Genomic DNA, 12,724 nt, shown 5'->3' on the forward strand with positions numbered 1-12,724 from the left:
GTACACTGAGATACAAGGAGGTCCCTGCACACACCTGCCCTTCCCTGCTGCTGCACTCTTGCAAATCACTTCCTGTGAGTGTCAGCCAGCCCACTACATGTTCTGAAAGCTCTGCAGAGTGTGCCAATATTCCGAAGTTTCAAAGTAGTGCCCTTTGAAAAGATTTAAACCTGCAAATAAAATTAAATTTGCCTTTGAGAATAGAATGTGTTTTCCTTCTTGAAGGACTCAATGCTTTGGAGAATAAGCATATATTACAAAATAATTCAATCACCCATCACTAGTGGGTGTGTCATTCTGGCTCTGTGCATCCTTTCAATGACTCCGAGGACGATATCCTCATGGAAGTAGAGTTATTTAACCCCAGTTCACTGATTTCTCAGAGTTGTTTACGAGGTGACTTTCCCTGATGTGTCTGCTTGGGTAAGGTATTAAATTATTTCAAGAATCGTTTTGGTCTTTGCTCTCATGTAAAAGTGGTTTTAGAAGCAAACTTCTACCAGGCCATCACGTGGCAACACTGGCTGCATGTCAAGAAAAGTGAGACTTTACTTTTACACATTATTTGATACTCATGTCTGCTTGAAGAAATATGCAAGCGTGAGATCTAATCCATACAGACGTTGAGAATGTGTTTCCATTAGAAAGTAAAGAGCCTCTAATATTTGAAGCCTTTGATTCGGCGGGCAGGTGTGAACAGTGGAGGACTGTGCTTCTCGCTTGCAGACACCTCTATTTATTTTTCTTTAGCTCCCTCTTTGCTTTCAGGGAGCCTGCGTGAGTTAAGCCTCTCCTTGTAGTGATTTCGCAATGCCCAGCAAGACTGCAGCTCTCATTTCCTTCAGGAGTGTTTTTTTCTTCCCCCCTCAATGAAGGATGAATTTTCTAAATCCATAATTACACCTGTCTTTGAGGGCAGCATCTCTGTTAAGGCCTTGGAAAGTACCTTGTTAATTACTTGACTTATTTTGTCAATATTTTTTCAATCCCACTCTCCTCACCCCTTGCCAAAAAAAAAAGGATGGAGAATCACATTTTTGCTTCAGCGTCTCTTCTCTGATGATTTCTTGCTTCTTAAATTCATGTTTGGAAAAATGTTTTCATTTAAACAACCTCCCTATTTAAAATAATTTAACAGTATTGCCTGCTTTTTATAATGAGTGAAAATAATACACTAAGGATGTATAAAGTCAAAACTAATCATTCTTCTCCCCCACCCCTTTTCTATCCAGCCCCTTTAGATTACGCAGCAATGTTGACAACTTGCTGTATGTCTTTACACACCTTACTTCTTGTTTGTGTGTACCCATGCAAGCTTTTATATGCATAGATATTTCTTTTACATGTATTTCAAAAAGCTCAGAATATTGTTGGGAAGGGAAGAAAGAGAAAGAGTTGTTTTCTTTGATTTTTAAGACAGTACTTGGAAGTTAAGTGGGGGCATCAGTGTAAGTAACAAGTAGGATGCTAGAGACAGAAAGAACAAGATGGGTAGTTTTTCTTTTTATTCAAAGCAATCAATGATATGTTCTAATGCTTTGGAAAGGTTCTATGCCTAGAATGTTCCCAAGAAAGGTCTGATTTATTCTTCATAAAGTGCTTTTGTATACTTCTGAGCTAGGATGGAATTTATATGATTTTGAATCGTTTTGGGGGGTGTTTTTCAAATGTTTTCTTGGAATAGTGATAAGTTCTCTTTAAAGAGATTGATCACATGAGATTGGGCAACACCAAGATGAAGAGAATGAAATCTGTCTGCCTATAGCAGTGCTTTCAGAAACATGAATACGTTAATGTACACCAAGTGTTTGTAGAAGAGGGATTAGGGTTCAGCATTACAGTGTTTTCCTAACTTTCCTTACCCACGGGCTCCTTACTTACTTATTTTTTGTTAGGCTGCCGTGGCCAGCATTCCAGGGAACACACTTTGGGAAATGATGCCTCTTTGGCTGTGTAGTGCCCATGGGGCTGTGAGCTTCCTCCATAGACGTTCCTGCCTTATTCCAACTGATTGGTCATGTTCATCAGCATCATTTCATTCTTTTTTTTAAGACGGAGTCTCGCTCTGTCGCCCAGGCTGGAGTGCAGTGGCGCGATCTCGGCTCACTACGAGCTCCGCCTGCAGGGTTCACGCCATTCTCCTGCCTCAGCCTCCTGAGTAGCTGGGACTACAGGCACCCGCCATCAGGACTGGCTAATTTTTTTGTTTTTTTGTTTTTTTGGGTTTTTTTGGCAGAGACGGGGTTTCACCGTGTTAGCCAGGATGGTCTCGATCTCCTGACCTCATGATCCACCCGCCTCGGCCTCCCAAAGTGTTGGGATTACAGGTGTGAGCCACCGCACCCAGCCTTTTTTTTTCATTTTTAAATCAAAACAGATCATTCATGCAAGGGAAGAAATACATATGTAGAGGTGACACATCATTCAGTGGGCCTCTGTACTGCTTCCCGCTCCAGTCCCTGAGTAGCTCTCCCCGCTCAGCTGTGCACTTCTTCTTCTTTGTGATGTGGTCTCTACACAGATTTGGGACTCGTTTTCCCTCGCTTTTCTTTTTAGTTTTACCACATATTCAGGTATCCTTAAACAATATGTTTTTAAGCCTTGCTTGCTTTTGCCATTTATAGAAGCAGAGTCAAACAATACATATTTTTCCATGACTTGCTTTTAGGTTTCAGCACTGTGGTTTTGCAGTCTGTCTAGGTTGATGAGTGCAGCTGTGGTCTGTTAGTTTTCTTAGCTGAATAATACTTCTGTTGTAGGAATAGATGGCAGCAGGCGCAACCCCTCTTCATAGATGGGAACCTGGGTGATGCCGGTGTTCGCTGTTAGGACAGTGGTCTTAGATCCTGCATTTAACCATCTCCAGACACATTTGTGGGAGAGCTCCTCCAGGAAATACACCCCGGGGTAGGATTGTCAGGCCAGCAGGTCCTTAAGGCAGATGCTTACCTTAGGGAAACAGAGGCCCCAGTGTTTCTTAGGCTTCAGAAGTGTGGTCTACACAGCAATAGTAATACGAAGACTCAGCTACCATGATTCCTTCTCAGCCATTCCTCCTCTTTTCCTAACCCCAGAATCATATTTATGATCTTGTCATTTTAAACCTGTGCGTGTAGTTTCTATGTGATGGAACATGGTAATGAGAATCTTAAGTATCCAGCGTGGTCACCCGCTTCTTTCCGCCTCACATGCAGGATGGTCGCCCTCATTTAATCATTGTGTACAGTCTCCCTCGGGCACCCTGAGCCCTGTATCTCTTTCACCCAGGGCCTCCCTTTGGTTCTCATTTCGTTCTTTGCCTCTTCCATGACTCCTGCCTGCCATCTGCCTCACTATCAACCTTCTTTAGAGTACCCAATGGACGGCTGGTGTAATCATGTTCTCCCACATCCCCAGGAGTCCTGGCATCCGGGAGTGGCTGTTTGTAAATCTCAGGAAGCTTTCCCTGTCTTCCTGCCCTGCCCTGTCTTCCTTCCCCTGGTCCACTGGCCTCAGGTTTCCTGCAGCATCCATGGACCGCTTGGGAAGACCCAGCCACACAGCTCCATATGGCCCCTCTCTGATCCTCCTGCCGCTACTGCTGAAAGGAGGGTCTCTGTTACATGGCCCTGAGCATGGCAGGTCCAGCTCCCACGGATAGCCAGGGCATCTAACCAAGATAAGTTAGAGCAGAAGCTGTAGCTAAATTCTCTACCTGTGTATCCTGAGTTCCTGCTAGCAGGTACCAATAATGACGGATTGTGAACAAATAGCTCTGCCTTGTTTTTTTAGACCCCGAAACAGGTTGGCTTTGATAATGCTTTTTGACTGACGGGCACTTTTTGTGACTAAATCCCATTCAAATGCTGAAAATATGCCTCCCAAGTTGATTTCAAGATATATTAAATTGATCTAAAGAAAAATAAGTAGGAAAAAGCGTCCTACCTACACATGGGATGATGTATGGACATTTTCAAAATAGTCACAACCCAGCTTTACCATGCACAAACAAGCAAACGACGTCCCCCCTTCACCCCCCAGAAGACAACAAAAGCCAAAACATCAAAGTCATCCCTGCGGTGAAACAAGATTTCCCCTTTACTCCTCAGGACCTTCAGCCAAAAGGAACTGCACCACTTTGTTAAATGTGGCTCTGAATGTTCATTTGTGTTTGCGTTGCTGGATTATCTAACTACTGCTTTCCATCTGAAACGTTAAGTCCATGGAGATGTTGCTCCCCAGTCAACTATCTTAGCTTTACAGGACAGGGTCTTCACTGAGTGTAATAGAATCCCTGATCCCCAGGAGGTAGGGAAGGGGCCAAAGACGAAATGCATGAATGAGAATGGTTTCTAGAGGGGATGTAGTCTGCCTCCTCTTGGAGCTGCTTCAGGGAGAGCAAAAACCAAAAAGTCCCCTTTGGCGTCACTTGTGAGCTACTGGAGACCTGTTTGTGAATGGATCTTTCATTATATATGCTTTTAAGTACCCAAGTAGCTATCTGTGAGCTTTTCTACCAGTCTTCATGCCAAAGTGATAATTTAATAAAAAAAGAAAAGAACAAACAAGCCCTCGAAACCAACCTGAAAGGGCAAGATACAGATACTTATGGGCAGAGAGAGACTATTGCCTGTCTTTAGAAGCATGGCCAGCTGTTGCTGGGATGACCACGCCTACTTAGAGGGGTGGAATTCCTTCTGAGCTAGCTTGTCCTGGAAGGCTCCGCCCCGATAGTGTTCTGGATGATTGTGCCTTGCAGCCTTTGGGCTGGGCGACCTCACCTTTCCATTGGCTGGAAAATGCAGAGGGGATAAACCCCACTCTCATAGGCAGTCAAAAGGTTCCTTTTGATAAAGTCGTGATTTCCCCATCTCAATAATAATAGTAATGCACCCATCCCAACCGCCCCAGAGCTTTGCTGTTCTGGAAACATAGGCATATCTCAAGGTACCCTTCACCTTCATTTTCAAAGTCAATGCCTTGTCTCATGACTTTTCAAGGTTGGTGAAGTTCTGAAGTACTTAAAAAAAAATTGCTGATTTAATAAAAGAGTCAGACCAAGTAGAAAGTAGTTTTACCACAGATGTGACTTTTTGTTTTTGTGGTGAGTACATGTCCCGGGCAGTGCATGGGGCCTGTCAGAACTGGCATCATTTCCGTTTGGTTGAAATCCGAGTCACTGCATCCTGCCTTGAGATCAGGGCAAAACCCTTGCTTTTTAGCTTCATGGAGGCTATATTATAACAGAGAGGAAGAAGGGAGAGGGAAGGAAAGGAGGAGGAAGAAAGAGAAAAGAAGGGAAGGAGCACAGGCAGGAAAAGAATAGGAACATTCCAAAGCCATGTCTCAGGACATTAGAGCTAGAACCAGTGTCTGTACTAATGGGACACCTGCTAACACCCTCTTCTTTCACTTTACCTGGGGTGAGTTTTTGATTTCCTGCTTTAACACATGAAAACTGGTTTTTTAATTGGATTCTGCATATTCCCTCTGTGAACCTGTAGAACATAAGCTGTTTAAGTAGTTTCACAATGGGCTTTATTCCATTAGTGATATGCTGTATGGATTATAATTCTTCTAAACTGATAAAATGCTGATTTACTGGAAACCAAATTGACAAGAAGCCTATCATGTGTATTGACAGTCTGTTCAGCTTGCTGGACTTGGCCAGGAGACCTTGAGCTCCTAAGATTTTTTCATTCTTCTCTTAAAAAATAGCAAAGATATATCTTTATTTTCAGTTACTAAATTTTGAGTTCACTTAACAGTTTTCTTACCTGTTTGCAGAACCACGTGGAAGTAATGACAAAGTCTTGTTTCAGATATATAATGCCAGCATACTAACAATCTGAGCATACTCCAATATGCTTCTGCATCTTGAAGAATAAGGTTGTCTTATATGCTAGTAACATTTATCTGAAAAACATGCTACATAGAAGTACCTTTATGGGAACTTAGCCATACATTCTTTGCCAAAGCCAATGTCAAGAAGGTTATTAACTAGGTTTTCTTCTAGGATTTTAATAGTTTGAGGTGTTAACATTTAAATCTTTAATCCAACTCAAGTTAATTTTTTCATATTGTAGAAGTTAAAGGGCCAGTTTTAGTTTTATGCATATGTTAGCCAGTTATCCCAGAACCATTTATTGAAAAGGAGTCCTTTCCCCATTGCTTTTTTTTTTTTTTTCTCTCAGCCTCGTTGAGGATCAGGTGGTTGTAGGAGTGCAACTTTATTTCTGAGTTTTCTATTCTATTCCATTGGTCTAAGTGTCTGATAAAATAGAAGTTGAAATTTTTTAAAAAGTATCTTTATGAAATCTAAAAAATGTGGAAAGTAATTAGTCTCTTTAAGAGAATCCTTGTTAATGTATTTGAATACAGATATTTATAGAAATACAACTATAATTTGACTTAATATGCAGTAGTATAATACTTGAGACTTTACAATTGAAACTTTTGTTTTTTCTAAACAGAATCTGCTCATTTCCTTTTTACACCAGTAATAGTAGAGCTAGAGAACTTTGGTTCACAGTGGAGTCATCAAGTCATAAAACTTTTGAACTTCAAGGGATTTTTCTATTTTTTTGGTTGCAGGTGGTAATAGGGAAATCTTCAATGACAGTAAGTTAATGACTTGCATTACTTCTTGGCCAAAGTTAAGACTAGTACAAAATCTGTTCAGTATTTTCCGCATCATCCCTGTGATTATCAAACTTGTCTCACTCTGCCAACCAAAAATATTCCCTTGGAACAACTCCTGATTGTGCCAAAATGAAGCAGTGGTTTTTCAAAGCTCACACATGACCATATGAACACTGCACAGTTGGTGCCATACTAAAATTCAATGCCTCTTACCGTTTTTTCCCTCCACTTTCTGTTGCTGTTTCCCAATCAAAGTAAAACCAGTATTAAGGTCTTAGTTCACTTTGTGATGTTATAACAAAATTACCTGAGACTGGTAATTTATAAAGAACAAAGATTTGTTTCTCATGGTTCTGGTGGCTGGGAAGTCCAAAATCAAGGCACCAGTAAGTTTGGTTGTCTGGTGAGGGCTGGTGTCTGCTTGCAAGATGGTGCCTTGTTGCTGTATCCTCTGGAGAGGAAAAAGCTGTATCCCCCCTCCTGGTGGGATGGAAAGGCAAGCCAACCTCGGGCTAAGTGAAGCCTCTTTTTTAAGGGCCTTAATCCCACGTCTTAAGGGATACACTTCTTAATACTATCACACTGGCAATTTTGGAGGGGGCACATTCAAACTGTAGCAAGGACTAACTTCTAGCATATTATTTATTCCCCAAATTAAGTAGTGGGGTCTGCAGATTAGTTCTGAAGTTTTTTTTTTTTTTCAGGAGAAAATAGAATAAAAGGGTAAAGAAGAAACCATAAATTCATCTTGGGTGGAGGTGGAGTTTCTGAAAATATTCTACACATTCCAACAATTGTGAATGTGCTGTTTTGCCATCTTATCAAAACAGTAGTATAGATGGAAAGGCTTTGGTTGAGCATATGGCTATTTCCGAGCTACTTAGCTTTCTATTAACTTTCTCATCACCCGTTGGCCTACTTGCTTAGGCCAATTAGCCCTTGGCCATTTTGTCTATGTGGGCATGCTAGGTCATGTCAGGGCTGATTTTTTTCTTTTCAAAAAATTTTAATTGTGGTAAAATATATATCACATAAAATTTATCACCTTTGCCATTTTTAAGTGTACAGTTCAGTATTGTTAAGAACATTCACATTTGTGCATGACTAAATTCCAGAACTCTTTTTATGTTGTAAGACTAAGACTCTTTACCCATTAAATAACAACACCGCATTTCTCCCTCCTCTCAGCACCTGTAGAACCACTATTCTACTTCCTGTCTCTATGAGTTTGGTTACTCTAGGTTATTGGGTCAATTTTGACAGCCTTCCTTGAGGTGAAATCCTCTTCCCAACATACTTGTTTCCATTGTCAACCATGACCCTGCCCTGGAGCTCTACCCTACACTCCATCCCATCCCCGTCTTTAGCCCACCCTGCTTGGCGACACCCACCATGGCCCCAGCCCACACCTTCAGCAGGTGCAGAATGTCTCTTAGTGTTGACTTACACCCTGGCAGTCCTGTGCACCATTCACAGGATCGTCTTACTTACAGATTGAGAATCTACAGTTTTGAGATCATTATCTTTACATTTCTGTATCCTCCATCCTTCACAGAGTCTTCAGCACAGAGCATGAGTTCAAAATCAGTGCTGGGAGCATTAGGAGAAAATTACAGAGAAAAAAATGTTCAAAGATTTCATGTAGTTAAACATTCATTCCTTCTGCTTTTGCTCGTGCTGCGCCCCGCGGCAGGCAGAGCTCACGCTTCTGCCCCCCGACTGGTCCGGGGTCTGGGCACCGCGTCGACGGCGGCTCCGCAGGACGCGCAAACCGGGCCGCAGCCCATGCCCCGAGCGGACTGCATTATGAGGCATCTGCCTTACTTCTGCCGGGGCCAAGTGGTGCGGGGCTTCGGCCGCGGCTCCAAGCAGCTGGGCATCCCCACAGCTAATTTTCCTGAGCAAGTAGTAGATAATCTTCCAGCTGATATATCCACTGGCATTTACTATGGTTGGGCCAGTGTTGGAAGTGGAGATGTCCATAAGATGGTGGTGAGCATAGGATGGAACCCATATTACAAGAATACGAAGAAGTCTATGGAAACACATATCATGCATACCTTCAAAGAGGACTTCTATGGGGAAATCCTCAATGTCGCCATTGTTGGCTACCTGAGACCAGAAAAGAACTTTGATTCTTTAGAGTCACTTATTTCAGCAATTCAAGGTGATATTGAAGAAGCTAAGAAACAACTAGATTTACCAGAACATTTGAAAGTCAAAGAAGACAATTTCTTCCAGGTTTCTAAAAGCAAAATAATGAATGGCCACTGATGAAAAATCATATTTATTCATTCACTGTTTTCTAGTGTTTCTGTGTTTATTACTGTCCAGCCTCATCTTGGTTATATACTAAAAATCAAACACTTTGCTACAGTTGTGAATTAGTTTGAACAGTACAACATAGTTACCATATCATGCTTCAACTGTTAAATTAAGGCCATCATGTCATAGCACGAAAAAGATACAGTTAAAAATCAAGATTTAAAGAATATATATTGATTAAAATGTACCACTAGAAAGGTATTACATGTGTGTAAGTATGGGTAAAAAGGCAAGTCACTAGTTTGAGATGAAAATTAAAATTTTCATGATAAAATACCAGCATATATGTAATTCTATAGTGTGTACTTCTAAACAGAGAAGGCTTATAAAAGTAAATGCATTAAGGCCGAGTGTAGTGGCTCACACCTGTAATCAATCCGAGCACTTTGGGGGGCTGAGGTGGGAGGATTGCTTGAGCTCATGAGTTCAAGACCAGTCTGGGCAACATAGCGAGACCCCATCTCTATAATAAAAAAAAAGGAAATGCATTAAATAGAAGGTTGATAGTTTATCATAAACCTGTGAGAAAGAAACTCAGACTTTGTATTTTGGGCATTAATACATTACAAACATGAAGATGTTTATAAAATTTTGTTGTAGTCATTTTCTTTGCAGTCACATTGTACCACCTTCATTATTGTATAGAGCTGCTTCAGTTCTGAGTCCTCTGGACTTCCCCTGCCTATCTGTTTTTTGTTGCCGTTGAAGACAGTAAAATAAGTGTTTTCAAATCTAAAAAAAAAAAAAAAAAATCAGTGCTGGGAGCATTAGGAGAAAATTACAGAGAAAAAAATGTTCAAAGATTTCATGTAGTTAAACATTCATTCCTTCTGCTTTTGCATCCTAGGTTAACCCCTGTTGTGTCTTCCTGGATAAATGGGAAGCTGTCTGTCTCAGTTGATGTGATATTTATATATACCAGAGTTTGGAGTTTTCAGAGAAAGAGTGTGGAGAAGCTAAGTAGGGGACCTTGATGAGTCCCTAGACTGAGGATACAGGAGAAGAAGGAGGAGGCAGGAGCGGGCAGGAAGGAACAGAGAACCAGGAGGCCAAGGGACGTGTGTGTTGCAGCACACGTCTCTGTTTTTAAGTTGTTCTCTTTTGAATACTCTGTGCCGATGCTTTCAGCATCCTCAGAACAGCAGCTGGAAGGCAGTAGGTTTTATGGGATAACTGTGCACTCACCAGTTTAGATGTGTGGTTGCTAAGAGTCACGGTGTGAATGGGCGAGAATGAACTGCATGTGGGGCTGCCACATTTAACAAATAAAAATATAAGATGTGCAGTCAAATTTTAATTTCAGGTAAAAAAACAAATAACTTTTAATTTAAGTCTATCCATGCAATATTTAGGATATACTTACACTAGAAAAAATGTTGCTTATCTGAAATTCCAGTTTTACTGAGTGAGTGTCCTGGATTTTGTCTGGCAACCCTGGCTGTAAAGGGAAGAAGGAGCTTTGTGTGGTAGAGCCAAGCGCTGGACTAAGGCACGGATGGAGGAGCAATCGGGGTCCCCAGTCGAGTTCAGTAATATGGAGGGAGGAGGGTGAAGATTACAAGAATTACAAGCGAAGATGGGGGCCGTGGAATTCCATCTTCCACCTTTAAAGAATTTGCCCTTTGTTTTTTTTCCTTTAATTGATTTTTCCCTCCATTTTTAAGTTGTTCTCTTTCGAGTACTCTGTTTATAGATTTATTTCCCAAACAAGTGCTGTTAAATGGCCTCCACTTAACAGGCTCTGTGGAGGAGCAGAGCTCTCCTCTCTCTGTGCCGATGCTTTCAGCATCCTCAGAATAGCATCTGGAAGGCAGTAGGTTTTATGAGGATAACTGTGCACTCACCAGTTTAGATGTGTGGTTGCTAAGAGTCACGGTATTTGTTTGCAAACCTGTTGGTACCATTGGTCCATGTTTAGCTTTGTTTAATATACATAAACAAAAAAGTGTAACTGGAAGCTATGGTGTTTTATTTTTCAATTAGCTATGGAAAGTCCAAGAAAATCAAGTTGCTAAGCAATTTCTGTTGAATTGGATGTGGGTAGAACCATTATCAAAGGTTGGAAGAAATCGTAAAAATGGGGAACATTTTATATTCACGTTGTTTTTCCTATGTCTTCAGGTTCTTTAAAGGAACTGAAACTGGAAGTTGCAGAAAATGCATTATGGGTGTGATTTATGAGGTAAAGAAGAGTACACAGTGCACGGTGTACGTAGGGTTATGGCAACTCTAGCAAACTAGTACCAAGATCTTATCTCAAGATACTGATCCTCATGTATGTTAACGTAAAAGGCATGTGTGTCCTGTGTGGAGGGCCTCTCCAGGTGAGAGCATGGCTGTGCTTTCACTCATGGTCAGCTCCAATCTGCTTAGGGAGCTCTGGGTGCCCATGGGCACACGGGTACCCTCTGTGGGCCCATGCGTCGTCCGTGTGACGTCCCTTCAGTGTCGGCTACTTTTATCCTTTGATCCACTGCTCCAGGGCTCATAATACATGATGTAATTGGTTGGAAAGGTGGATGTCCAAAAAGTGCATCAACACGCAAGGTCACGTGTCCTTTGCTTTGAGGTGTCACTCTGGGCAGAGCTGTCCGGTGCAACTCAGGGGAAGTGGTGTCCTGGTGAGAACCAAGTCAGAATGTGGTTTGAAATGAGCTCTTGTCTGGAGCTTGCAAATTACGGCTTATCTCTCCTTTAGTAGGTTTTCTTCATTTATTTCCTTAATTTAATGGAGCGCCTTAGTGCTATTTCAATTAAAAAATATTGATGGTAAATGTTTGGGAGGACGTTCTGCATCCTTTGATGCTCAAGATTTTCTTTTCTCCAAAGCAATAGAGACATTAGCCTCACTCAAAGGAGAGTAAAATTATGTTCAATGTGTACACTTGCTTGCTGCGTAACAAAGTAATATTATGGCAGGGTGTTTGACAGAGACTCTTTAGCTTAATGAAATTCTATCAGGGAGATGCAGTTTTAATAGCATCGTTCATTGCTTTTTGTCCTTGTGGTCTTTAAAGGCTCGCATGTGGGGAGGACAGTGGCTGCATCTGAGCTGCCAGCAGCAGTGCAGGAGTTCAGATGTGAAATTTCACTCAGGCCAGTATTTCCAGCATTTATTTTTAATCAGGTTCTGCGCTTACCGATGGCCTGTTAAAAAGGAATTGTGTAATTAGCCTACTTTAAATCACCTTTCCTTCCTCAGTCTCTCCTCATCTCTGAGAAACAGCCCCCATATCACTGTGGCTTACTCTCTCTCTTAATATGTTGTAGGAACTACAGAAGTTTCAGCATACCCACAAATACTGGGTTAAATACCTCTTTTCAAACATTAGTTTTTGAAATTGTAGCCACGTTTTAAAAAAATGCTGGAATCAGAGTATGTCAAATTGTCATGTTAACATCATAAACAAGTTTCCTTGGGAGATAAGTGTTGTGGTTTCCGTACATAGAGACCCCTTTCTTTTTGGTTGACATTTCATTCCTCCTACGTTTTTGTTTTGTTTTGTTTTGTGTTGAGACAGGGTCTTGCTCTGTCACCCAGGCTGGAGTGCAGTGGTGTGATCACGGCTCACTGCGGCCTTGATTTCCTGGGATAAAGTGATTCTCTCACCTTAGCCTCCCAAGTAGCTGGGACTACAAGCACTTGCCACCACACCTGGATAATTTTTTTGTTTCTTAAAAATTGTTTGTGGAGATTACGTCTCACTGTGTTGCCCAGACTGGTCTCAAATGCCTGGGCTCAAGCGATCCTTTCGCCTTAGCTTCCGCAAATTCTGAG

The 12,724-nt window shown here is 41.6% G+C and overlaps 2 protein-coding genes across 3 annotated transcripts in view; both read left to right on the forward strand.

Annotated features, from left to right (window-relative positions):
- Window positions 1-12,724, forward strand: part of DOCK1 (dedicator of cytokinesis 1) — a 540,207-nt gene that overhangs the window by 302,702 nt on the left and 224,781 nt on the right. The window lies entirely within an intron of this gene.
- LOC112631306 (riboflavin kinase) lies at window positions 8,303-9,672 on the forward strand. The gene has a single exon (XM_025396234.1). It carries the CDS (start codon window positions 8,407-8,409, stop codon window positions 8,893-8,895), a length of 489 nt encoding a protein of 162 aa, XP_025252019.1. The 5' UTR covers window positions 8,303-8,406; the 3' UTR covers window positions 8,896-9,672.

Source organism: Theropithecus gelada, chromosome 9 (genome assembly GCF_003255815.1).
Source record: "Theropithecus gelada isolate Dixy chromosome 9, Tgel_1.0, whole genome shotgun sequence".
NCBI classification, from domain to species: Eukaryota; Metazoa; Chordata; class Mammalia; order Primates; family Cercopithecidae; genus Theropithecus; species Theropithecus gelada.